The sequence below is a fragment of the Patagioenas fasciata genome, chromosome 1 (assembly GCF_037038585.1).
Source record: "Patagioenas fasciata isolate bPatFas1 chromosome 1, bPatFas1.hap1, whole genome shotgun sequence".
Taxonomy (NCBI): Eukaryota; Metazoa; Chordata; class Aves; order Columbiformes; family Columbidae; genus Patagioenas; species Patagioenas fasciata.
This window is the reverse complement of record NC_092520.1, coordinates 167,035,013-167,060,347: the sequence shown is the minus strand read 5'-3', so window position 1 is coordinate 167,060,347 and position 25,335 is coordinate 167,035,013. Positions and strand designations below refer to the sequence as shown.

The 25,335-nt window shown below is 36.7% G+C and overlaps 2 protein-coding genes across 7 annotated transcripts in view; one reads left to right on the top strand and one right to left on the bottom strand.

Moving 5' to 3' along the window:
• The window catches only part of TMTC3 (transmembrane O-mannosyltransferase targeting cadherins 3), a 33,791-nt gene extending 13,995 nt beyond the window's left edge, over positions 1-19,796 (bottom strand). Inside the window, exons 1-10 of one of the 3 annotated variants that reach the window (XM_071799761.1) lie at positions 19,688-19,778; positions 17,915-18,058; positions 12,961-13,062; positions 12,024-12,140; positions 11,207-11,423; positions 9,428-9,646; positions 5,230-5,329; positions 4,482-4,597; positions 2,622-2,794; positions 1,781-2,033 (exon numbers count right to left, since the gene is read on the bottom strand). In XM_071799761.1, the coding sequence (XP_071655862.1) occupies positions 1,781-2,033; positions 2,622-2,794; positions 4,482-4,597; positions 5,230-5,329; positions 9,428-9,646; positions 11,207-11,395 (1,050 nt within the window). In that variant the 5' untranslated portion in view covers positions 11,396-11,423; positions 12,024-12,140; positions 12,961-13,062; positions 17,915-18,058; positions 19,688-19,778. Of the gene's footprint in view, positions 1-1,780; positions 2,034-2,621; positions 2,795-4,481; positions 4,598-5,229; positions 5,330-9,427; positions 9,647-11,206; positions 11,424-12,023; positions 12,141-12,960; positions 13,063-17,914; positions 18,059-19,687 lie in introns of all 3 variants that reach the window. The other 2 variants (XM_065837563.2, XM_071799766.1) reach the window with 2 other exon arrangements.
• A 63-nt stretch (positions 19,797-19,859) lies between these two features.
• Positions 19,860-25,335, top strand: part of CEP290 (centrosomal protein 290) — a 54,447-nt gene continuing 48,971 nt past the window's right edge. For 3 of the 4 annotated variants that reach the window (XM_071799741.1, XM_071799743.1, XM_071799739.1), the window contains exons 1-8: positions 19,860-20,133; positions 22,016-22,072; positions 22,675-22,795; positions 23,142-23,219; positions 23,990-24,059; positions 24,263-24,309; positions 24,682-24,825; positions 25,041-25,094. In XM_071799741.1, the coding sequence (XP_071655842.1) occupies positions 22,694-22,795; positions 23,142-23,219; positions 23,990-24,059; positions 24,263-24,309; positions 24,682-24,825; positions 25,041-25,094 (495 nt within the window). In that variant the 5' untranslated portion in view covers positions 19,860-20,133; positions 22,016-22,072; positions 22,675-22,693. The remainder of the gene's footprint in view (positions 20,134-22,015; positions 22,073-22,674; positions 22,796-23,141; positions 23,220-23,989; positions 24,060-24,262; positions 24,310-24,681; positions 24,826-25,040; positions 25,095-25,335) is intronic. The other variant, XM_071799747.1, reaches the window with a different exon arrangement.

Genomic DNA, 25,335 nt, shown 5'->3' with positions numbered 1-25,335 from the left:
ACATCAGAAATATATTGTTCTCTCCCCCTCCCTCCCTTGGCAAACGATCCAGTCTACATCAGGCTGTTAATGGCTTACTGGAAGGCAGAAATAGGCTTTGGCCTACAGTGCTATTGCACATTATAGTACATATCAATTAATTTTTAATATAAAATATTGCATTCTTATTTCCTAAAAAATTAGCTTCTAGGCACTTAAAAATTATGCCTGAAAAAAATCAGCATCATCCTGAAGGTTATATACACAACATGGGTAGGTATTAAAGAAAAACAACTTTCATTAAACAAGGATTAAACTGTATTAAGTGACAGTGAGGCTCCTGTACCGGAGTGAATGACCTCAGAAGATCCTTCCCATAAAAAACGCTTGGAATAATAAAAGCAAACATAAAAAAAGCACCCTGAAACTGACTTACAACAATGTCTGCTGACAATGTCATTAACCCTTTCCTCTTCTGAGCTTTACTGGGTAGGGAGCAAACAGAAATGTAGGGAAATAAAGAGCCTTGAAGTTCACGAGCTGTTCTATGAAAAAAACTGAACCACTCCCCACACACATTTCTACTGCTATCAATGCACTACACAAAAATTGTTTCAGCTTATATAAGAAAGATTAAGCTACTCCTTTACATCTTCTAAGTGCTGTAAAGCATTTTTTTCTAGGTATGTTAAATTTTACATTTATTATATCAATAAGCTAAGTTTATTTTCTTCCTAGACAGTTTCCAAATTCAGGACAAGAGGCTTCATCAGCAGTACTACAAATAATTTTCATTGATTTACTAGTGAAACAAATTGCCTCACCCCAGTGACAAGAACAACCATATGAGCTAGAACTATAATGTTAGGTCTCTTTGAAGTGAATCAAAGTTTGCCAGCTGTTTAGCAAAGAAATCCTTAGTCTTAAATGGTGCATAAATATTCCCACCCATCCAAAACTTTTTTTGGCCAAGTCAGATATTTACAAAGTACATTATTCTGAAGCAGACTAAGATTTATGCGTGCAGGTTTGCTGTACAAATAATTGCACCACTGATTTAATAAAAACCATGGTTATCAAGTAATCATTAATCTTGTGAAAAATCTGCAATGGGAGCAATCAAAAATATGACTGGGTATAGGTGAAAAAATACTAGCTCATTTGATCTTTAATTTCCTCCAAAATATTCTTTCTTGTTACTCCAGTTCAGTTTTAAGGTCATGTAATACTAAAAAATAGCAACTGACCTTACAGGTTGATAAATTAGCTTTTCCTTAGAATATGAAAAAGACCACATAAAAGTGCCTTTGTTAAAAGAACAAAGACAAAAGAGGAAAACTTATATTCCTAGATGCCAAAGCATCCTTTTCTTTCATACCTATGAGAAAGAAAATCAAGTCACTTGCTAAATACTACTGACTACCAACATTTAAATAAGGTAGACAGTTTGCAGGATGGAAATGCATTCTGACCCTTAAAACATATTTAAGTTCTACTGAAAACCCCCATTTACTAATTGAGTTCTGAATATCTGAGAAAGGCTGTAGTACAGTTTGCAAATAGACAACAGGGGGCATACTTATTCTCATCTCTTGTCTATTCTTCTCCATCTCAGCCCTGATGGAGTCACATATTTAATTGCAATTTAACAGTTTTGTTGCTACAATGATTTTCCTCTTTTATATGTTCATTCTAGTCCAAATCTGCAACATCTCCAGGTCACATCAGATTAGACATGTGACCAAACAGCCCAAGCCACTTACACTCTTAAAAAATGACAAAAACAATGCATCATTCATACCATCAATACAGTCTTGGAGGAATCCCCAGGATATCGGAGACTGAAGACAATCAAAGATCCCAGAAAGCAAAAGAACGTGAGAGTGGCAACATTTCTAACATCTAACAAAGACTCCACAAGAGGAATAGTTCCCATTGTCCAGTCACAGCATAATTCTGAGGGGTTGAGAAGAAGCCATGCGTTTACAGGGAGGAGGTAGTTGAAAGTCAGCTGTCTTGCTGGGGATGGACTAACAGCAGCTGGGTTATCAAACCTAAAGCAAAAGAGAAACAGAATGATTTGCACCTGAAGTTGGGTTCAGTGGTCTTTGTTCATGTTTTTAATAGTTCATCTCATTTTTCAGGGCATATATTAGATCCTTGTATATCTACAGTGCTCACACACATCTAAGATAAATTACAGTTTTTTAGTTCTAACATTATTCATATACACTTCAAGCATTGTATCTGAAGTCAAACATGTTTTCTGCATAGTACATACTTAGAACAAAAAAGATATTTTTATGTAGAAGAGGGAAAAACTTAAGAGTATTGCAGTGTTCAGCTAACGTTCAAACATATAGCAAATAAAAAAATACTTACTAATAAAACTTTTCATTTCTGAATTACTATGATGAACTAACAACTGTAAATTTTTAAAAATTAATGTCTGCCCAGGTACTGAAATATAAATTTATCATTTATCAATTTCACAAACAATGTAGTATTACACAGTCATTGCTTACCAATTTAAAATATGTTAATAAACATTTAAGTTGATGTATTTTTCCCATTTCATCCAAACCTCATTAAACCACATCTTATTTATCAGTTTCTGTAAATAAGTGACACTTCACTATTACCTTGTAAACACTGGAAGTTGAGACTGGATAACCTGGACTCTGACAACTACAAGCAGCAGCGTACTGAACATTAGGACTATGAGCTTCAACAGTGTTTGGAGCATAGAGAAAGGAATACTGCCCTTCCCTCGAAGAATCTGTACAGCTGTGTCCAACAACATTGGCAAGGTGTACTGCACGGGAAAAAAGTGGTTATAATCATACAGTGCACTCATTAATCCCTTAGATAAATATGAACTACCTTATCTTTTTTTTTTCCTCTTGGTTTTCTCTAAATGCCTGCTCCCAATAGCTACTTAACTCAGCTTCTTAGAGCTTTCATGACAACCCTCAAATAGAAGTCCACCATTCTACTAAAAATAACACTATTCAAGTATTCCTGCTAACACTATCATAGCTGAATTAGTATCCCTGTAGTTCTCTATTTTGCATTGACAGATTAAAAAATTTGTGCCATCTTCAGAGACTTCAATAAATCAAGTATGACCATGAAACAAATTTTGGAGAAATCACTATTTCTAGAATTATCAGCCATTCTGAATACCTGTCCTATAAACAAAATTCCTTAGGAACAGTAGAAATACTATTTACTTCCTGATTAGCCCTGGATTTCTATTTTATGCTTCTGTTCCAATAACCCATCTCTCTCTGCCTCATGAACATTATGACCTTGCACAGTTCCCCATCATACACTCTCTTCCCTGTGTACCTTTTACCCTATGTCTTCATGCCTTGTGCTGGGGATGATTCATTGCTTCACATATACTGAATGGCTGAGCTACAGATATAGGTTTTTGAGACCTGGTCAAACTCTTAGTTCATGCTACACCTGTGCCATCAGAAGAAGCCTCAGCTTGGATTTTATCTTTTCTACTCAGTTGATTTACACAAACTTGTTAAACTTTCATGGAATTTAGAATCAGATCAAAAGTTACTAAAAGAAAGGAAAAGTGGATTGAAAAGTACAGTCACATACTGGTGATTTCCCAGTTTGAAAATTACATGCTTATTCACTATACTTGCTAGGGCAATAGTTACAAACACCTGCATTTCTGTAAGCACAAAAAAAAAATTATTTTAGTATTTTGGCCTTGAATACGCATCCCCAAGAGAGACAACCTTTCAAATTTTACAGATGCAGTTTTTGCAAAATACTCCTTTGAGTAATTAAGGAATAGTAAGCTAGAAAATGTTCTTAGAATATGCAATCATACATTTTCAAATTACATATGGTTTGACTATTAAAAAGACAAAAATTACTTATCTGCGGGAACATCTTGTTTCTCTAAACAAAAGTTACTATTAAGTTATAGACTTGTCAGTGTTTAAGATGAAACCTATCATATTGGAATTTAAATTTAAAGGTATTCTTAAAATGACGTCATAAGAATATTACTGATTCAAATAAGACTACTCCAAACTGTCTGGTTATTCATTAGAATGTGATGAAATGCATTTTTTATATGGTATGTTCCCTATTTTTACTACTGGAATTAAAAACAAACAATCCCCCATATTTTTGTACCTCAGACTTTAATCAAGATTGTTACATGCTAGCCAGCAAATCTCAGTCAATTAAAACCTTAGGTTTCTGCTAAGATGTGTAAATCCTTTACTGAGTTGATTTGGTAAACACCTTTGCATGACATGTAAAGCACAATCTAGAAGTCATTGGATTCCCTCACCATGAACCATGTATGTTAATCATTAGTTGAGTCAAAGAAAATCTGAAAAATGTAACAGAACTCCAGAGTTAGCCTGAACTGATAAAAACAGTGCTGAAATATGACACTTCAAAATACTTAATGTCTCATTACAGAATTCCTGAGAAGAAATTCTATTTATTTTCCAACAGCTTACCCCTTGAGCAATAAATACTTCATACACACAGCATATCCCCACCACTGTTATTCCTTGTTCTTTACACAGTGTTGCAACAGCTACAAGAAACACCGTCACTGCAATTGGAGTCCACACTGCAAATAAAGAAGATGTTACTGAAAATTCTCCATCTTACAACAAAAACAAACATGTAATAAAGTAAATTAACCTAAAACGTGAAGACTTTGGCTCTTATGTTTGAACATGCTATGTTCTATGAACTTATTCAGTAGGTCATTTGTTATTAAAGGGAAGATGACTAGCTTTACATAAAATAATATGTATCACTTTTAAAACTGCCTCTCTTAAACTGAAAGAACTAAATGAAAGGCAAAAGACTAATCTATGATAAGAAAACAAAAAAGCCCGATCTTTCCTAATTCACCAGAAAAGTTCTTCAAATTGAATGTTTCATAGGGAGTCACAAATTTTCAAAAGGCCAATTTGACTTTGAAAAGAGGTAAGCCTCTTACACCTCCACAGAAACTTTGTAGCTTACTTGTGACCATCTGAGGCATCTCAGCCCACATCTACTTACTTGCATTAACGCAAGCCAGTGTAAGAGTCCTCTACTCTGGGTGTTACAAAGCAACTGAAAAAGTGTTTAAGTCTTGAAGAAAAAAAAAAGGGCAATTTATAAAAACCAGAACACCCATAATACCATTTTAAGAGTGCTATTATCAGTGATATAGAAATTAATTTATGAATATATTTGTCAATCATTTACCTATGGTATTATCAGGCCCTTTCGATTTTGTATATGACAAAAATGCAGCTAGAAAAAAGATAGATGACAAAAGCTCTGCTCTGCCCACAACTCCAGTTACCTGAAAAGGAACAAGAAAACAAGATTATTCTTCTTGTCACTATTCTAGTACTAGAAGAGTGCATGACTGATATTAGGATATGCATAAACAAGATCTGTAAGCCAAACAGAAACAGCTAGAAGAGTAAGGTTACTTTCAGTTCGATCAGCACTGAATTCAAGATCAGGACCACACTGGCCACCTGTAGTTGATGCTCCCCCAGGTATCACAATTAACAAGACAACTGAGAAATATGTACTTCCTTTCATCTTTAGTAACACCAGTCACAAATAACATTTGAGACAGATTATTTTATCTTCAGTAACACCAGCCACGAATAGCATTTCAGGCAGAATTTGGGCACAATAACAACTGCATTCTTCATAACACTTGGAAGAAACTAGCTTTCACGAATAGGAGCTTTAAGTGAAGCCTGGCAAGGACTGTTGTACATATACATCCTACAGGGAGTGGCACATAGGAACTATGATCCTTAGTTTTGTTCATACCTTTTCTGACTGAACAGATATGAACCTGAAAACAACATTCCCTTGGCTGGTGCTATGGCAGCTCTTAGGTGAGTAGTCAAGAGTTACAAATAAATTGATGGCAAACTCTTTGCAATGGAGTTAAAGAATGACTCAGGCTTTACTACAAGTCTGGCAAACTTCTGAATGATAAAACTGCAAGTAGTGCCTCCTTTGGTAATGAGGCAGAGAGAAATGCATTTTATGAAAATTTGGAGAAGTGCTAAAATCCATAAGGCAGAAGCTTGTTTCAGAATCCCCAATAAAATAGCAATTAATTTCCATTTCAGGAGGTGTTTTCAAAATATACTGAGGTGCAACGAAAAAACAGAGATGTAGGACAGGTCAATACATTCATGGTTACTGAAGTAGCCACTGTGCTGAACCAAGTACCATTCAGGATGGCCTCTCTTCTTTATTTGTCCTCTTCTGTAATGCCTTTGATTACATTCAAATTTCTGCAAGTGAACTGGCTGAAAAATGGCATGTCAACCCAAAGCAAACAGTCATGATTAACTAAGAAAACCTCATAGCTCACCATTTAATCATGATGATGCTGAAAACTGACTTTCAGCCATCCAGACCCAGCTAGAAGTTTTTATTGCTAGGTACATTCTTGGTCAAGCATCATTGATCCAGCACAACACAAAAAGATAAAGTAACTCAATATCCAAGGTCACACTGTAAAAAAAAGTTTTCAAATCTGAATGTGAAATCATGCTCTGATGCTTCTGTTTGGAGTAGTGTACGTTTACCAAAACGCACATTGAATCATGCACAGACAAAACATGTTTCACAACTGAGAGGACATCAGAGTTTGTGTTAACATTTTGGATAGTATCCAGGTGTTTGTTACCAAAACGTTTCAAGATGTTTCAAGGTTTTCTGATCTGGATCTCAAAACTGTCCAGCATTAAGCACAAAATTATGGAAAGTTTTGCCTGTAGACCTGGTGAAAGAGATCATTCGTAAAGCAAGTGTGTTGGTGTGCCTCCATAGTCCCCTACCAACGAAACAAGAGATTCTATTTCTGGATATGAAGGTGACTCAAAAGAGAAAATTCCAGTGCTCACAAGGTTAGCTGACATCTCGTAGCTGTAAAAGGTGGTCAACATGCCTCTGGCCAGAAGAGTAGCAAAGTAGCTAGGAAGGCTGAAATAGAATTCCAAAGACAAGGACAAACGAGACTATGTTGCTCTTATCCAACCTATTTCCTCAAAAATAGTTCCTCAGAGAATGATACGTTACCCCTGCAAGAGTCCAGTTTCTCTCAGGAGTCAAGCAAAAAATTATTTTCTATTTATCCTGCTCTGCTAACTTTTCCAGGAAAAGGTCTGAAATGTTTATGTCTTACATCTGCTGTTTCAAACTCTTTTGTGCAGGTGAGTAATAAGTAGGAAACTAATTTGAAGGAATTCAAATTGGATACATTTCAATTATCAAAAGAAAGAAAAGGTACCATCAAACAATAAAAAAACTGGGAATTAGACCTGTTTTGAAGTCTCTGAAGTCTGAATAAGTTAGTTGGCACCTAAGTACTCAGATCTAAAATACAGCTCATTATTACCTCCTCTTTTCCATGTATGGAAACTTTCAGTTGTTTTGCCTTTTATACAGATCCACAAGTCTCAACTGTCAATTCTAAGAATCCTTTCTTGGTTGCGTATTAGGTGGAATTCTCAATGCTCACACTGGAAAGGATAAAATGCACTATTTCTCAAAAGCAGAAAGCTTAAATTGAAAGAGGTGGGGGCAAGAGGAAGAAAACCCCCGAACTGATTCTTCACTAAGTACCTAAGTACAACAGCAGGGAAATTCAATTACAATTGCACTTAGATAGCACAATCTCCAAGTGTTTGAAGTACAGCACAAAGTTCTACCAATCACAGTCTTAAAGTGCCCTCATGTGGCCAATATCAGGGATTACATGCTCATTACCAATTTGCTTCATAACCGTACACAAAACATTGTCCTACACAAAAAGCTTTCATGACACAATGTTTTGTAGGATTTGTGTAATACGTCTTGCTAACTCTGTTGCATAGTGCTAAAAGCAACTGTGTTACTGTTATATGGAATCTGACAGTTCAAGTATGACAAAGAATCATTCTGTTAGGAATGAAAGTGATAAAATTACATAGGGTGACTTAAGCTATGAACCACTAATGTAAGTCACTGGCAACTTAAAGTTCCTGCAAAGATACTATCACATTTACTGCAAGGAGACAAAGCCAAACATTGAAATTTAAAGCATGTTTTTTTCAAATAAACAGAAAACCAAGTCAAATTAACATTTTTTGACCCATATTTTACCCAAGATTTTATGGGCGATTGTGTTTTCAAGCACAGAGGCAAGAAAAAAAATTTCACTGTTTAACTTCTGCATTTTTAAACATGCCACTAACAACTTCTAGCAAGGACATATTAGTAGCTCAAATAGCAGCCAATTATAAACCCCATAAACTTAATTCCTATAAAGATGTGCTCAAAATACAGATGCAGGCTACTGAATCACTGCTGACAGGGACTTGTGTCTTTAGAGAACAAGAGAGAGACGTGAACTCTTCAATCAAACAAATCAGGACCAAAAAAAAAGCAACATAATGTAAGAGCAAACGCTTCTCATTTTCTTAATATCAAAAGACATCCCCCTCTCCTCCAAAAAAAACCAGATTTAAAAAAAAAAAAGAAAAAGAAGGTAACACTTCCGAAACAGCAAAAGGTTTGAACATTTTCAGTTTTCTGAAAAGTATGAGAAAAGTAGACTAAGAACAGGCTTTGCAACACATGTGAACCGGAATCTAGGGAAGCCAGTCTAAGTGGTGCAGAAATAACAGCAGAGAATTCCACAGATCTGCTTTATCAGTGTTTTTGACAAAAACAAATCTAATGAATGGTGATCACAAGACTCCATTTACTCCAGAACATTGCAAGCCTGGTTGACCATTAAAAAATAATATAATCAGACAGCTTGTATAGATAACGCTTTTCATAGAAGTGAAAAGCTCCCTTCAGAATCTAAGGAATGTTAAATATGAGAGATGAGAAATGTATTTCCTCTTTCTTGTTTCAGGTACGTTCAAAAATGAAAGGTTCAAACAGAATGGCCCTTAAGCTGGATGTAGCACACAACAATAATCCTAGAAAGAATCCCGCCAAAATAGATATCTTGACAAAAAAGAAAGTGGACAGAACAGACTTGGTGATTAGCTAAAGGGGAATGCTTAGCAATTCTGGAAATAAATTAAGAGGTATCCATAGTACTTGCAAAATATTATACTGGATCAATCATCACAGAACACAAATATCTAGGTAAGCTAAGGTAGCCATTATCATAAAAGTCAATGTTCATAGCAGAGACCCAAGTTATTTAATAACTAATGTTCCTTTATTTTTCAGTAGCTGCATGAAGTATCAAACAACCCCAAGCATTAAATTTGTCACATCTACCACTCATTGCAAAAGGCAGAGTAAATACAAGTAAAATCACATGCTTTTTGGAGTTACAACATATAAACAGATACAAACCCCATGAAACTTAAGGTTCATTAATACAGTTTGAATAAATTAAGCATATCACAGATATACCTACCGCTTCAGTGTGTATTGGGTGCACTGCAAAGAGCAAGGATGCAACTACACTGCTCCTGTTGTCCAGAAAAAGTTTACAGACTTTGAGGAAGACTACACAAACCACCACATGAAAGACCAGATTTAGGAAGTGGTAAGAAACTGCGTTTAGTTCACTGAACAAGTAGTTTAAGCGAAACGTAAGAACTGTAAGGGGACGATACGATTTATGACTCCTCTCCTAAAAGAAAATAAATGAATCAGTCAGTCACCACCAACATATAAAGGGACTTTTACTCTGAAATATCTTTCTAAAAATCTATGTGTACCTGATTCCTCCGTCTATTCTCAAGCATCTACCTTTCAAACAAAGCCCTGAAAATTAGTAATACTAACAAAAAAAAAAAAAAAAAATCTGGTGAAACTCAATTTAAAATTAAAACGTCAAGTTCATTTGATTCTTTTTCTTGCTTCCACAGTTTAAATGTATTACTCAAGTATTTTGACTGCTATTTCATGTTTTAAAACATTTTGTAAAATAAAATAAAAATTTGGTGCATTCAGCTAAATGTATTATCTATGTATTTTCAATATGCACACCAATCAATATGTCTATGTTACCAGTTACTTCATCCATAAACCCTTTCAAAAACTACACTTAATGCTATTTTCCTGTTTCGGAAGGCATCTGTCAACCCACAACCTGTTGATATTTTGCTTGGGGGTAAAGGAGAGGGGACAGGGGAGGACAGGGAACCAAACTTCACTTACAGACAAAAACACAAGGTAGGAAAAAAATATTTTAAAAGCAATGAACTATCAAATCAATCTGACTTCATTCAGTTAAAATTAACCTGATTTTCAGTTATTTGTAAGTGCAAAATCAACACTGAATGAGATGTCTTTCTCCTGTTCCACCTGATTACACTTTTTTTGGATTAAAAACATGTTGAAAAATACTACTTGAAATTTTACTGAGAGGAGTTTAGGAACCTACTTTCTCTCAATGACTACAAGACTAGATGGCATCTGAAAAATAGTTTGGAGGCTTTCATTACAGGGTTATATGAAGATTACGTATCAAAGTCTATTTGCAGAGCTAGCAATTAGGATCTCACAAGGAACTAATACTGTACGTTATGGACTTAAGAAAAATTTAAAAGGCAGAATGCCTTGACAAGCAAAACACCTGTGACTGTCAAAGTTTTTATTAGTTTGCTCAGTAATGACACCATGTGCAACTTTCTAAAATATATGTAAATCTTTTATCCACTGCCATTTGACAATGTTTATCAACAACTTTAATGCCAATGCAGCTTTTCAGATAAAAACACAGCCACTCTACAAGGGCTACAAACCAAAAACTCTGAATTCATATAAACGTACTTACTCAAATAAATGTAACAGATTTAATATCCATTATCTAACTCCTAGCTTTGCTGTTTAAGTGTTCTCTTTCCTTCCAGACTGCAGTTAGAAATAAATATCCTTCTATAACAATGTCTAGCTTTTGCAGGACAAGAAGGGAAAATGGTCAGAGTTGTCCAATTTCAATATTGGAATTAGACGACAGAATCTTAAAATTCGATACATGACTTCATTTTCTTACAAGTTCTTTTACTACAAAGAGTAAGAATATAAGTAACATCTGTTCCTGATTTTATAGTGCAAATCACTAACACCAAAAATTATATCAGAAACAAACTATACTGTTAAAACCACATTGGGGAATAAAAGTATATAAACACTCTGCAAGATTTCTATTTCCTAAATGCCTCAAAGTGTTTCACAAACAGTTTACCTCAGACATTGGAGTGCCCCAGAAGTCATTCTGAAACAGATTTTTTAACGGAGTAGAAGGATGCAAATCTTTATTGTCCAAAATTGCTGAAACATCATCAAAAACAAAGCCACAAAAGAGACTGTTCCAGTAGCAGGCTGTCACCACACCAACTATTAGTGCAGCTTCCTTCAGGCTTACATCAGCCATCTTCTCCAAGAGTTTTCATGGACAAAAGCTGAAATATACAGACAGAAATTTGATTAGTTTACTGATTAAAACCTGAACTTGATAAATGAAGTCAAGTTAAGACATCCAATATTTAAGAAGTTAATGACACTACATTTCTAAGAATCAGTGATATAGAAAGCTTTCCTGAAGTCTCATCCATCTTACACAATTTAGTCTTTAAAAGAAAAAGTCTCATTAAAAAGTCTCACCCCTAAAACATCCTCACACAGGATGGATGCTCCTCTATATTTCATGTTTTACTAAAAAAAGAAGACTGATGATAAATCATGATGTAGTTTTTAGCAGACAGCTATGCCGTTCCAGCTCTCTCAAACTGGAGAGCTATGAAAATTAAGTTCTCTAGAACTCTGCGTAATTTAACACACTGACAGAGAATAGTAAGTTATCCAAAAGACAGTCAGTGTGTTAATTAATCACGTTTTTTAGGTTTAAATGCATTTCTCAAAATATTTCAAAAACAATTTAAAAAAATTTCCAATACTCTGAAGGACAAACAGGAAACTTGAAGAACTTCAGAAATATAGGTGTTCAAGAACAGGTAAAGAAGTACACTAGTGATAATAAATAATAAATAAGCTAGATTTACCATTGAAGCTCACACTTGGCTCGTTTGCATTCCTCTCAGAAGTTCACGAAAAGGTCATTTTTTTTCCTCAACTCTGCCAATTGATCTGATGTCACTGAATGCCCATGGGAATCCTGTCTAAAGAAAAATAGCATGGAAAAAAGACATTACAAATGAACTTCACCTTACATTTTTTTCTTTCATCTTGCATAAACTTCCTAAGCCGTAGAAATTATTAAATAGCAGTTTTATCATTATTTAAAATGTAATATAAGCGCAACCTGATCAAAGGGTGAAATTACTACGTATTGGGTTGTTTGCCTTGAAACAATCAGAAGGTAACTACAGGTCAAAGGCATTCTTTTTGACCACTAGTTGACACAGCACAGATTACTGCCAGTTTTCAGGACCAAAGATATTGAAAAGCTACAGACAGTTGAACTCTGACTTAGTTTTGAGAAAAAGGAGAGATGACTGAACAAAAATATATAGCATTTTCCCCAAAACTAGAGACAGGCAACATCTGTAAGGACACAGAACAGCTAATATTCACCAGATTGCGTAGATCCATAAATATGTAAAAACATCAGCCTTATGTCTATCAGGGTTCACACATTAAAGCTAATGAGTTATTTGGAAGCTATAATTTGTTTTAGTGTCCTAAGCCCTGAAATGTGGCTTTTTTTTTTTTCTGGTTTGTTGGGTTTTTTTAAAATTGCGTTCTCATTTAAGAACACTGTCCTCTAAAAACAGGCTGTAGAGATATCTCATCCAGACAGATAATCTCATTAGTGGTTTGAAGCCTGGGCCTGAGAGCACAACAATTACCTATCACAATTAATAAGGAGCAGTGGTACAGGAAGGAATATGTGTACAAGATGCAGTAGCAGTTAAACTAAAAAAAACAGGAGAAAGATCATTTAAAAGCAATCAAACTAATCCATTTGGTGTTACTCACATAATGGTCAGTGAAGGTGGCTTTTTCTTTGGTAGTTCTTGGAGCACTGGCTCTTGGTGTAATTTCAACCAAGGAAGACCTTTTCTTCAAAGCTGTCACCATCTTCGTATTAAAAAAAAAAAAAAAAGGGAAAAAAAAATCTTAAATGTTAAAAGATGCTACTACATGTGTTTGCCAGGCTGGATCAGAGTACTTCAAAACACTAAGCCAAGATTAAGTCTAAACATATCCATGGTCTTCTTGGCAGTCAGAAAAATCTTATTTAAAAAAAATATATATATAAAGCATACTGCAGGAATACAATAAAAGACAGCTCACTTTTGAACTTCAACTTGCCAAAGTTTTTAAGTTGACCCCCCAAAGAAAGTGGAGAAGGAACTGCTGTTTTCCACCATACTGAAAACAGTTTGCAATTCCTTGTCCTGAGCAGTGCATTTCCTACTTCTTGAAGTTCACTAGTACTATTGAAAAGCAGTGACACCTGAAAAGGACCTACAATCAACATGTAATGGTTTTCCAACATACAAGCCTACATTTTTTAAATGGAACAAGATAATATTGTCATACAGAACCAACTCTAAGTTTTATCTAAATTTGCGCTTTAAGAAAAAGCATTGCAAGGTGAATAGGTTTTTGGTGACTTGAGACTTCTTTATTAACAATATAAGATTTCTATATTAGTTGAAGTAGGAAGCCCTTGCTTGCTGAGGTAGTTCTTTGAAAATCTTATTTCAGAAACAGCTACTGCTACCCAACTAGGAAAAAAAAAAAAAAGGATAGATTCCCAAGTATAGCCTCCTATTAAAAGGAAAAGCTTAACCAGCCTTAATTGCTAGTTCCTCAACTGCTTTTTGTATGTTTTTTACTTTTCGCTACAAGGAATATATGTCAAAACAACTACTTTGCTTATCCTTTAATCCTAGGCAATTCTGATGCTTTGACAAGTCTGCCTTTTTGCTCTTAGTTTCTAGTATTTCTTCCACTCAGAACTCTACTTTTACATCATTACAGACCATGCTGTTCCCTCACAAAGCTACATGTACGTACATGCCAACTGTAGGGAAAATACTGTTTTCATTTGAATTAAAGAGCATTGTTAAGCATAAATAATTTAGCTACATCGTAAGTCAGATTTAAGTGCTTAGCCCACCATCAGCAAAACCTATTTGAGGCCTCCAAAAGAAATTCACCTTTAACATTACAATTTTTTAATTTGCAGTTTGTACTCTTCTTTACATGTACATTTCAATCATAAATATGGTTGCAAATACATTACTATAATTTGATCTTTCAAGACAAGTATTTGAGCCACAGACACTCCAGGCAACTCTGAACAGCTTCCTAAATTTACTGTAAGGAATGAACATATGCCACAAAACGCATTGTCCTGGCTTTAGAACCAAGTCACATAAAACACTGCTTGAACTGTGCCAAGCTCGGTAACCTCAAATGCATCACACCATATCCCCCTCGACATTTTGTTGTGTGCAAAAGCACTAGGAGGTCTTGGCAACAGACGAGCATAATGGAAATCTGCAAGAACCCCCATTTTCCAGCAATTGGCTTCCATGGCAAGCACAAAGAGAAAAACAGGAAATGCAAGGCCATGTACAACAAATGTAGCACAGACACTTTACTACTTTTGACTTGATGCTGGTTTAACTGAAAATTTTCTTCATGCAGTTAGAAACCTTTCTTTTTCATAGCTAGCATGCTCATCATTTGGACTCAGTTTGAGAACAGAGATAACACCCCAGTACAGAGTTAATGTTTTTAATTGCTCTGGTCTGAGAGCCAAGGACATTCTGAGTGCTCTGCCGACAGGTGTGAGGCAGCGAGCAATGGGGGAATGGATGGGGCAGAGCTTGACTGACATCCAGATTGATCACTGACTGCCAAATCCATGACAATACAGACAGTTTAGCACTGCATAATGCAAAATAATAGTACTCTGCAGAAAAAAATTCCACACAAATACAAAAAAATGCATAATGATGCCTTAAGAGTATCCTCAGTTGGGAGATTTGGGAATGTGGAAGTCATTTTCTGCCATTGTGAATTTAGGAAAAATTAGGGAGTATGTATTCAGGAAGGAATAAAGCTGTAATCCCTAAATATGAACAGCTATTTAGCACCTCATAATTAGCTATCCCCAAATAAACTTACCCTCTGCCATCTTACATCAACAACAGTCTCTTGCAGGAGCAAATATAGTTGTGTTGATTAGACACATCTTACTACTTAAAAGTTAGAAACTTGGCAAGATATTGCAGATTCTTCTCCTAAAGGGTAATGGCACCCTGAATGGCATTAATAACAAATTCTGTTCCAATTAAGCCTACTTCATAGAAAATGTTCTATCCAAGTCTCTTTTTACTTCTTTAGGAAAAATAAAAAATAAAAGACACGGGTAGTGGCAGTAATAAAGAATTTCAAAATCATGGTACTCCTGTATGGAAAAAAGCTTGTACAGTCCACCTAATCCTGCTCAGGTTTTCCAGAGAAACTGACAGGAATAAACATGATCATTAAAATTCACCTCAAACAGATGAGCCAATTGCAAAGTTTCGACTTATTCCAGCTTTTGTATTAAAGTGTGTACTACTCTTGAAAATATTCAGCATAATTGACTTCTTATTGAGAGTTGCAGCTTTTGATATAGTCAGTATTTTGAAAGTCAGTTCAAGCTGTCCATTTTTTTTTAAATTCACTTTATTCACTGTCTGTAACAGAACACTATTCACTACAATCTAAAGATTTACTTTTATCGCATATTTGGAGAATATTTTCATTCACACTTTACTAAATACTCATAGATTTAAAAATACACCTGACACTTTTCAGTCATAGCAAGATGTTCACATTTTCAAGCATAATCAAAGTGCAACTGTTTCCTGGAGATGATCTAAACATTAGTGAGGAGTCTGTAACTCCACAGAGTCACTTTGATAAAGAGTGCTTTCTATGTGCAATGTGAAGCATAGTTATTATATAAACCTCAAGGAACTTAATTTTGTGTTATAGTAATTAGACTGCAGGAAACAAAACCAAGGTAATTTGTGTATGGATCAGGCAGTTCCTTGAAAAGCTTTGAAAACAAACTAATGAGCATTTATACACATACGTAATAAGAGTGGGCTTCCCACTCTCCTGTTTGGAGTTCTAAAGCCAGTGAAGAGACAGACATACACAAAGGAGATGCCAAAAAATAGTCATGCATCTAATTTACTCTGGAGACGTGTACTTTGATAACTATTGAAGGTCCTGAACTGTTCAAAACGTATTTACAGTTCACACAGAAAATAGTCAAAATACCAAAGGTGGGAGAAAGCAAAGAACTGTTAAAACCACTCCTAGATTAATTTTTATTTTTAAACAGACGAGCAACAGGTTCATCTAACAGTTGGTGGTTGAATTGGCGAATATCAAGAGATATATACAATGGGTTACCAAACTCAGTAGTACAGTCACTTACAAACGGCATCAGAGTTCAGCTTTGAAGGCTCTGCTAATATACTAATTTGTCTTGCCTACTTGCTACCCCTTCTGTGTTTTTATTTTTGAGCTAAATTGAATATTCTTTCTGCTGACTTAATATGATCTCTTTCTGTCATTCAACACTCATAATTTTGTTTCTGTTGTCCCTTTCCAACACAGTCTTTAAATTTATCTTATCTTAAATGTTACTGCAAGGTATAATTCAAGTACAAAACAACTTAGATGTACAGCTGAGATTCAAATGATTAGGCTTCAATCTCATATAGGAGAAGGTAAGCAGTATTTGGGAAGATGAGAGGAAGAAGAATGCAAAACATGCCTGGATTCCTCTTTCGTCTTGCTGAGTTCCTGGAGCAGAATAAATATAACAACAAAAGTTTTATTGTGGCAAACTTCCTGTGCATAAACTACAGGATCAAGAGGAATGGGACTGATCTGAAGTACTCTTAATTCCACAGTAAAGCAATGACCCCCAGCCTTCTCTTCATACAGTTCTGAAGGATCAACTAGATGAGGAATGGCAGCTCTGACAGGGAGTCAGAACATGTGGGAAGAAAGATTTCCCAGGGGGAAGACTGTGTAGAGCTTGCTGGCAACCAAACAGCTGAACTAACACTCAGGACATTTTAAGGTACTCTGGTACAAATAAGGCTCAAAACACAAAGCAATTTAAAAATGGGTAGAGATGAAGATACTGGTTTAGCTTCAATTTGTTCAATGCAACTGGTCCAACAGTTGGTTTAAATACAAACCACACTGGCATGATGTGTATTTTAAGTATTTTATATCTTAAAATGATTAACAGGATCTCACACTTCCAAGTCAAACCTTTAGGGTTTTTTTTGTGGTAGTGTTTTGATTTCGTTCGTAGTTTTGTTTTGGGTTTGTTTGGCTTGGTTTTTTTTATTTTTTTCTACATTCAAACAGTAACAAAAAACACTTTTTATATTTAGAATAACTATGTAAACTGTGATTTGTTTCCTCATAGGACACTGATGCAAAAATAGTGTCCCTAAAATAATGCTGATCAACAGTGTTCTAGAAATACAACAGCAGAAACTGCATGTTTGTTAACGTCACTAAATAAACTAACAAAAGCCACATGGGTGGCATAAGCTGAAAAGACAGCCTTTAGACTCTACTGTGCATGTCCTTATTTAGTATGCTTGGTCTGCATATGACTTCTTGTGGTATTTTTAATAACATTATATTAGATCCTTTATACTGCAGTTTTTTGTAGTAGCTCTTTCAAACAGCATACTGCTACCAAAACCGTGGTTTAACATGCATGCCTAACTTTTCTAACAGGATAGGTCAAGCTGTTTACTATGGAGTTAAAACATTATTTGGCTCCAGAACTGCAAGCATGCAATCCCACCAAAAGAAGATCTACTTACTCAAAGATTGTCACACGATTAAATGTGATGCAGAACAAAAGAAAAACTAAATCACTTGCCGTAAGCCATTCTGTATTTTACAGTTTTTTCTCATTTTGTGTAGGGTTAATACTTCCATTCTTCTCAACCTCTTTTTTCACTTTTGGAAGTTTTCATGCCCACCTCAAAATCCCCTTTAGTTTGAGATCAAACTTCTTTATTACCTGCAATACACAATTATAACCTGGATCTGGTTTCATTACCAGTATAAGTAATAGCGTATTTTCTATTGGTTCTGTAACAGAACAACTCAAAAAATGCTGAAGCACATTAAATAGCTACACTGGCATTAATAGATAGTTAACTTAAGAGGATTAAAAAAAAAAAAAAAAACCAACAACAACAAACCTACTCAGAAACATCTCAACATCAATGGATTATTTTCTTTTCTGTATCACAGGGGGATCCATTTCCTGAAAGTTCATCTTGTAGCAAGGCAGCACTAGTCTCTGTGGATCACCTGCTCCACCTATAAAAGTCCCTCCTGCTAAGAAATTCTTCTACACTTAACCATAATGAAGTCTATTTTTAGTAACATTTCCCATTCATGAAATATAATCTGGTCTCTTTCCCTTCCCTAACTACAAAGTTTGATATTCTTACACAATATAGAGCTGTAATTAACCACTCTCTGGCTGAGGTATAAAAATCTTTCCTTTCAATCAAGAATTTAGAGTCATGCCAAGACTGGCACAAGTTACATAACTATAAGGTGTGCCAGGCATCTTGTGTCTTGTCAGCCTTCCTTAAATATCAACACTTGTCAAGAGAGAGCAAAGAAAACAATGAATAATGCAGAAAAAGGCAAAAGTCCAAAAATGACATTATGATCACCTATCTCTTTCCACTAAGAAAAAAAAAAAAATCTTCAGCTCTCTACAGCTGTTGAATGCATACAAAGCTATATACATATCTCAAATAGTTGCTGGTTTTCCTTTTTTTATTTGTAAAGATGTGCTCACACCCATTTAGCTAAAGACAAAGGATCCCAAAGTTTTGGGGCCATCAGACCACTACCAATGCCCAGACTTCCTCGTTGGCCACCATCCATCAATGAATCAGAATAGTTTACAGGCGTGATCTCTTCCCACACTGCTCTGCAAGGTAACATCTGGGCCTCGACTATTACAGAATCACAAGATGTTAAGGACTGGAAGGGACATCAAAAGATCATCTAATCCAATCCCCCCACTGCAGCAGGAACACCTAGATGAGGTTACACAGGAAGGCAGCCAGGCAGGTTTTGAATGTCTCCAGAGAGGGGGACTCCACAACCTCCCTTGGCAGCCTGTTCCAGTGTTTTGTTATCCTCACTGTGAAGAAGTTTGCTCTCATATTTAAGTGGGACTTCCCGTGTTCCAGTTAGTACCCATTGCCCCTTGTCCTATCACTGGTTGTCACCGAGAACACACACTTACACACGAAGCACAGGCGTATCTGGGCGGTGCTGCAACCCTCCCGTCGGTCGGTCATGCGGGACAGAGCAGGTTGGCCGCAGCCCGGGGTCAAGATAAGGCCGGGGAAGGAGAGTACGGGGTGGGGCAAGAAGCCTGAGGAGGGGTGCGGGCCCACGCTTAGCTCAAGTGGCGCGAAAGAGCGGCGAGACCGAGGCCGCATCGCAGGCCGGCGCTCAGCAGCCGCGGAGAGCTCACGGATAAGGCCCGGCAGCACGGCCAGAGGGGAGAGGACCACCCGCCGCCGCGGGAAACTACCCCGGGCAGCAGCTACGCCGAACCCAGCCCTCCATCCCACCCAAATCCCGTCCGTGAGGGAAGCGCCACTGCCCGCCCTACCTGAGGCCGCGTAGGAAGCGGCTCCACCGTTACTGGCACCAACCACCGCCCACAACTCGCTCCGCCGCCGCCAGACACCGCGCATGTGCATAGCGCCCCCAGCCCGGCCAGTGGAGGCTGTCGGGAACCCGCCCCTGCCCGGCGGGCCCCGAGGCATGCCGGGAGCCGCGCGGCACGCTGGGACACGCAGTCCGCGGGCGGGATTGCGGCCCAGCGATGGGGTAACGGTTCCCCCTGAGCCGCACTACGCCCTGCCCTGCCCTGCCCCGCCCCGCCCGACTCCCCACCGTGTGGCCGTCGGGACTGGGAGTGCCCGGCTGGCACCGTGTCGTGCCGCGGGACCGTGGACTTACCCCGCGCCGGTGTCCATCCGGGTCCCCGGGAGCGGAGCCGGCGGGCGTTTGATGGCGTCGCCTAGCAGCGGCCGCCGCCGTCCTCGAGGAGCGGTGAGGCCGAGGGGTGGGGGGTGCTCTGAGGGGAGGAGGCCAAAATCGCTGCGCTCTGCGCTGCCCCGGTAGCGCCGCGAACAGCGGGCGGCCGGACCTCGGGCAGCGGCGGGGCCGCGGGTCCCCGGTAGAAGTGTCCGGGCTCAGGCATCGTCGCAGCGCGGTCGCCGGGACAGGTCACAGCCAACCGTGTCCGATCTCCACCGGTGCCTCAGCCGTTCCCTGTTGTGAAGGTGGACGCAAAATGTGGCAATTTGTTAATTCAGCAGAATCAGATGAGATGGAGGCAAAATTGTCTCTGGGCAGCATCCTGGAGAGATCGTGGTCTGTCACTGTGCCCTTCCCGGGCTCGGATTTACAAACTGGATGAAAACAGGAACCCTGCACAAGATCCTGTTTTGCTTGGGGCTTTGCCGTTAGGATCTAGTGCTCTGTAGAGCTAGTAGATGGGAGCTAGTCTGGGTAAGGTAATTCGAAAATCACAAGTAGCTTAAGAATGGTTAGTCCTAGTAAATTAATATTGAGTTTGCAGAGCACATCTTACGCATGACTGTGTTGCTTGTTGGTATGCAGTCTTGCTCAAGTATACATCACTGTGCCACATGTTATACACACCTTCATGGAAAAAAAAAACAGCTATTCTTTCTGGTGCTTAATTTCACTCTGATGATAAGATACCTGCATGGTAGCTTAGCTGCCTCTTTGTTTCTTGGAGGCAGCACTAGACATTATTGTTGTTCTGGTAGTACTTGAACATGCCCACCAGACCTCCTTTTCTATCTGGCCTTACTGAACTTTGTAATATCTGTCCATTTTATGTGTGTTTGATTCCTAGAGTAAGTGAAGAACATACTTTGATAACTAATGTCAAATGCACATGTATTTCACACCTTTTGTAGAGCCATGGTCTTGGTGTCTCACCACACATCATCTGTCAGCTGAAATCACAGGTTCTAGTTGAGGGATCAGCTAAATGTTATGATGGAAAACTCTTCAGTTAAAGAAGTTCTCATTTATTGTCTTTAAATGTGTACATACTGCGTATACTTAGGTTGTGCCCCCCACGACTTACCGTAGATGGTCTCCCAACAAGTTGGATTATTTTGTTTATGTATGGCTGTCTCTCCCTTTGGAGACTGATACTTTCTTAAGACGTTATTTTATAAAAAAAAAAAAGAGATTTGAAAGATGGAAGGAAGGAAAAGATTGACAGTAGTAAGGTTGTATGTTTGCTTAAGAATAGTTTTGATTTTCAGTCATTTTATAGTGATAATTCCTACATCATTGCTTAAGAAAAAAATAATAGTTTTTAAAAAATATTCAGAAATATATATATTTAACATTCATCTATTTAAAAATATATTCAGAAAATATGAGGAAGGATTAATTTTTATCCTCTTTTAAGCATACAGCTGAATTTCAGAGTCTTACAACTCTTCTTTCAGACTACTTAGGCATATTTTTGGGGGAAAATAATACCAGTTCAGCCTTTCATTACAGAAGGAAATTTCATTTGTTGGGTCTTTAAACCGCTGACTGATGAAGAGGGTGCATGATGGAACAGATCTCAAAATAATCATGCTCAGCATAGAACATTATAGCAGTTATTGATTTAGCTTCATTTTTTTTTCCTATAAAATATATATCCCTGCTGTATCATTAGTTTTTTGAGTAATGAATTTAATATTCCTGATAGTTTTATTTCTTTCTTAGTTTTATTAACCATTTATACCATATTCATAATTTAGGGCAATAAATAGTTTTAAATTGTTCTAATTTAAACGTAGTAGAATCTAAGTTTTGAAATATTGATAATAAAGTCTAGAGACAGCTCCAGAGAATAGAACAGTCCAAGACTTCCAATCCTTTCTGCCTTTTTCAGATACTGCATTGCCTTTCAGGTGTATGAGAAGTCACTGTGGCCCACAGCAACCAGTAGGTAAGCAGTAGAACAAAACTTTGCACCACTTTCAGATCGGATTTTTGTCAGTTTCCAGTCTGTTTACTGTCCTTTATCAATTCAAGTATTCTAATCAACAGGAAAGGATATTTAATAGAACAGTTTATTGTCTTAGAAATGAATGTCAAGAAATGGATGCTTGTAGTGTCAAACTAAGGCACATGTTGGTTGTGTTTTATCTATGAGAAATAATGATTTTGTGACTTCAAGATATTTCTCCTACAAGGACTGATTCAAAGGGCATCCAGTTGTGTTTGTTCATTAACATAAAAAGAGAGGTGGGGAGGCAAAGAAGTGTATTAGAGTTAAAACAGAGGTTTCGCATGTGTCTTGGTCCTCACTGTTAGTGTCACAAATTCATTGAGTATGCATGATATAATTTTTTACTTAATGGTTTAACTATAGTCTCCTTGTTTGGAGTAGGTGAAAATGTGAATACTATGTTAATCAGTGTTACAAAATTGATACAACTGTTAGAATCATCTGGTGTGGTTCAGAGGACAACTTCCTTTAAATCATTTGACATAAAATTGAACAGCACCGATAATATCTGATAATTGTTATTTTAATTTTTGTTCCAGAAAAAACTACAAATTCAATATGGCACCAATTTTGGATTGGAAGAAGCTTATGAAAGTTGATCCAGATGATCTACCTCATCGAGAGGATCTAGCAGACAGATTGTTGGAGACCGTGTCCAAGGTACTCCAGGGGAAAACAGAACATCAGGGTTTTGTTATGCATTCTTCCCTAAACTGTCTCTGTTCCTTCACATACATAAATGAACTGAGGAAGAATTTTTTTACAATGAGCTTGGAAAACCCTGACACAGGTTGCTCGGAGAGGTGGTAGATGCCCCATCCCTGGAAACTTTCAAAGACAGGCTGGACGGGGCTCTGAGCAACCTGATCTAGTTGAAGATGTCCCTGCTCATTGCAGGGGGTTGGACTAGATGACACTTGAAGGTCCCTTCAACCCAGACTATTCTATGATCATGTTTTGTGATTTTTCATTATTTGTATAAAAACACTATTGTCTCTTTGCTTAGGTTGATGGGAAAGAATTAAAAACTGAAACTCCAGAAAAACTGATACACCTTTTTAAAATTACTCAGTCACTAATGAAGGTTTGTATTAATCCTCACTTTCTACAATTCTGCAGATGCATTTGTTTATCTTTTTTTGTGAAAACGCATCATTACTCTCTCCCTTTTTTTTTTTTTTTAATTTTCCTGTATTAAACACATATGCTTACTCCTAAGAGCATTTATATGAAAAATGTGTGCTTGCACCAGAGTGTCTATTGGGGTTATGGCATGAAGCATTGGGAAGTAAAGTGAATAGGGCTAACATAGTTATATAGTTAAGGAACCTTAGTTTTATAGATGGAAAATGCAAACAAATATTTCAAACATTGGTTAGATGTTTTAAGTCGTTGATGATGATTTTAACTTTAATAGAAGTTTTCATTGATGTTGTAGAGTAAATAAAAATGTCACCATGTGTGAAAAAACACCACCATCCTAAAACAGATACTATAAATCTTTCATGCTTTCTTGTATTTAGTGATAAATGTACAGACAGCAAGAAATACCAGCAGCAAAGTTCGGCACATTGATTTTAGAGCAGCTTTTTAACTGTTTTTAATTCTCAGCAGTATACTTTTGAATGTTTAGGTAGCCTTGTAGAATAAATTATTAAAGAAGATATTTCAGCAATCTGAACTTCTTAATTGCCAGCACAGGGAACAATGGGAGTGGTTTCATTTGTTTAAAGAGAGAAAATCAATGTTCTTTTGTAAATGTATGTATAATTTTAAACATGAGGTCTATGGAACAATCTTTTATTTTAGTAGTAAATATTTCTTCTTTGATTACTGTACTTCTTTTTTTCCAAGATGAAAGCTCAAGAGGTAGAGCTGGCACTAGAAGAAGTTGAAAAAGCTGGGGAAGAGCAAGCCAAATGTGGTAAGTGAGCCTTTTTATACTATTTCTAAATGATTTGTTAAATGTATTTTTTAGGGTTTTTTCAAGTTTAGGGAACTGAGTAAAATATGCTGAAGTCAATTGCTTCAGTGAAGTCAAATATTTAAAGACTAAGGGTAACCATTGTTCTTCTATGTATTTTTTACATTGTTGGGTAATTCACTATATCTGTTCTATTTTAACAGAAAATCGATTTAAAACAAAGATGATGAAACTTCAACATGAATTAGAGGTATGTTTTAAAATTTTGTTAGTTTATAGAGTGCTGTTTGATGTTGTTTTTATGAGGTTTTTTAGACTAATATTTTAATCTAGTAAAAAGATGTAATAGCCCTAGATTTTCGCTTATTCTTTTTATTAGCTTTTGAATATTCACCAGCCTCAGGTTTGCAAAGAGCTGTATGTACAATGAATTTTTTCATACTTGGATAAATCCCATGTAGTTTTAGAGATTTCTGTTTTGTTCAAAGAAGCTAGTGAGCCCTTCCTGTTGCTTTTCCTGAACATTAGGAATGTTAGTTTTAGCATCTCCTTTGGTTTTTTTAGTTCTTTCAATTTTCTAAGAACTGTACTATATTTATAATGTTATTTTAATGCTCCTAAGATGGCACAAAGATCTGCCGGTGGTCGTGATACTCGTTTTTTGTGTGATGAGATCCGCCGACTGGAAAAGCAATTAGAACAAAAAGAGAGAGAGTTAACAGATACAGAAAAAGAATTGGAAAAAGAGAAGAAAGTGAATGAACAGGTAAGAAGGACTTTAGCTTGACATCTCTTCTAGGACATCTTTTGAAAAGTTGATGTTCTGAAAGAACCTCTGGAATAAAAGAAAAAAACAAACACCGCAACCACTTAATGAAATAGGACTGCTGTCCTTTCATTTTCTGTTTTGTTTCTGGAGTTCTTTATTTTTGTAGTTTGTGGTGTTAGTGATACATATAAAGGTTTTCTGTCTTGTTCTAGCTTGCTCTTCGAAATGAAGATGCTGAAAATGAAAATATCAAATTAAGAAGAGAGGTTAGTAAAGAATTTTTTGCTGATTTACTCTGTTTTTCACTTTATTTATAGATATATTATCTGCTTTCTGCATTTATAATCTTTGGCGTGGCATGATGTGTAATTCTGGTTTAGAACATATCCTGGTTACTTGTACAAACAGTATGGAATTTTAATCACATTTAGCAAATATATAATACATCTGCTCCAATGAAACTTAGTTAATTGAGGTCAGGAGGTGTCTACATTTGAATTTACATAG